General features: G+C 35.4%; 1 protein-coding gene across 2 annotated transcripts in view; it reads right to left on the bottom strand.

The window, feature by feature from the left end:
* Nucleotides 1-8: 8 nt before the first annotated feature.
* Nucleotides 9-1,835, bottom strand: part of LOC106874651 (QRFP-like peptide receptor) — a 55,556-nt gene continuing 53,729 nt past the window's right edge. For both annotated transcript variants that reach the window (XM_052969716.1, XM_014922445.2), the window contains exon 10: nucleotides 9-1,645. In XM_052969716.1, the coding sequence (XP_052825676.1) occupies nucleotides 1,465-1,645 (181 nt within the window). In that variant the 3' untranslated portion in view covers nucleotides 9-1,464. The remainder of the gene's footprint in view (nucleotides 1,646-1,835) is intronic.

Raw genomic sequence — 1,835 nt, 5'->3', positions numbered from 1 at the left:
ATATATATATATATATATATATATATACCAGGTCATCCCATAAGTAATGTCCGAACTTCTATATTTTACTGTTATGGCGAGTTCTTGTTTTTCTTCCGCTCTCTTCATTCCCTTTCTCAATATTTGCCTCCAATGTGGGCGATCATTTGCAACCTCCTCCCATCTCAGGATGTCCAGACCAAGCGACTTCATATCCCTCTTACTTGTAGATCATAACAGATTCTTATCAACTTCGGAACTCTGCCAAATTCTCCGGACATTTTATTAAGTTTATGTAATTTTTACCAATTTCTTTAACTTTCTTTCTCTTCACAGCATTTACACACTTTCTCCTTTTCTCATAACTTAGTTTAAACGGCCCATACTTGTTTTAAAAGTTTCATACACCCATGTAATTTTGTCATACAGTTGCATAGATATCAGTCAAACCCTTTATGTCCCATTTGCTTCACCAATATCTATTTAATCCTCAAACTCCCTCTCGTTTTACTTTCTCATAAATGCGCTTTTATTTCTCCCTCACCTAAATATTACACAAATACCAATACCTTACAACTTCACTAACTTCTACAGTTATACTTCTACACTTTCTAATCTCAACACCTATAGAGCACACTAAAACAGTACTTTTGTGTCCACCTTGCATACCTATGTCTGTATACCCAGCCCTTCCAACCTTCTTAACGTCCCCTATAGAACAGCATTCCCACGTGGTTTCTAACACTCCGCCCGATTTCCCTCTAATTGACTATTTCTCTTTTCACTTCCCCTATGCTCTTTGTTTCTCTTGATGAAGTACCAACTCCTGAAACGTTAAAACACTTTCTTGTTTAGCTAATATTTTGTTCCTCCTGTGTTGTCCTCTTTTCTGTTCATTTTACTTACACAATACATACATACATACATACACGCATACAAATATACATACACACACATTAATATATGCATGTATATATATATATATATATATATATATATATATATATATATATATATAGACGTACACACATGCATTCCTTTGTATACGCACACACATTCAAACATATACAGGTGCTATTTAGCCAAAGGTTTAAAAGTTTTATTTGGAACCATGAGGTTTCAGGTTCGATGTCGCTACGTGACATCTCGGATAGACCTATACCTTGTGAGTGAAACTGGGTAGTCGGAAACTGTATAGAACCCGTCGTGTAAATTTATTTAAGTCTGTGCATTAATATGGTATTTAGTAATGTTTATTCTTTCGCCGTGGCTGTGATTATTTTATGATCTAGTTTGTGCGTAATACACAAATATATGACTAGAGTTTTATATTTTTCATCGCAATACTTGTTTATGGTTGTACTTCTGCATGATGTCTCGCATTAATTATCTTATGGTCAGTTTGTATATAATGAATAATAACATTCTCAGATGGCATAGACTATATATACGATATCCAACTTAATAGGGTGTTGTATATGATATCTAGTAATATTCACTGGCAGTTCTTGATATTGAACTACGACTTGTTGATAAAGAGATTTCCGATGAATAATCACGTGACATATTAAATTTACGTTGACTTGCGTAATCTTTAATGTTGCAGCAAGGCTTGAAGAATCGCAGTCCATAAGAACAAGCTTTAATAGCAGCTGTCTTGAATTGACTGTGAAGAGAAAAGGTAAAATGTCAAAAGGGAAATAATTTTAGTCATGAAATTAGAATGAAAAACCGTAAACACACACACACACACACACACACACGCGCGCGCACAAACACACACACACACACACACGCGCGCGCACAAACACACACACACACACACACACACACACACACACACACACACACACACA

This window comes from Octopus bimaculoides, chromosome 7, assembly GCF_001194135.2.
Source record: "Octopus bimaculoides isolate UCB-OBI-ISO-001 chromosome 7, ASM119413v2, whole genome shotgun sequence".
In the NCBI taxonomy this organism is placed as follows: Eukaryota; Metazoa; Mollusca; class Cephalopoda; order Octopoda; family Octopodidae; genus Octopus; species Octopus bimaculoides.
Note: the sequence above shows the minus strand (reverse complement) of the source record. Positions and strands in the feature narration are given on the sequence as shown.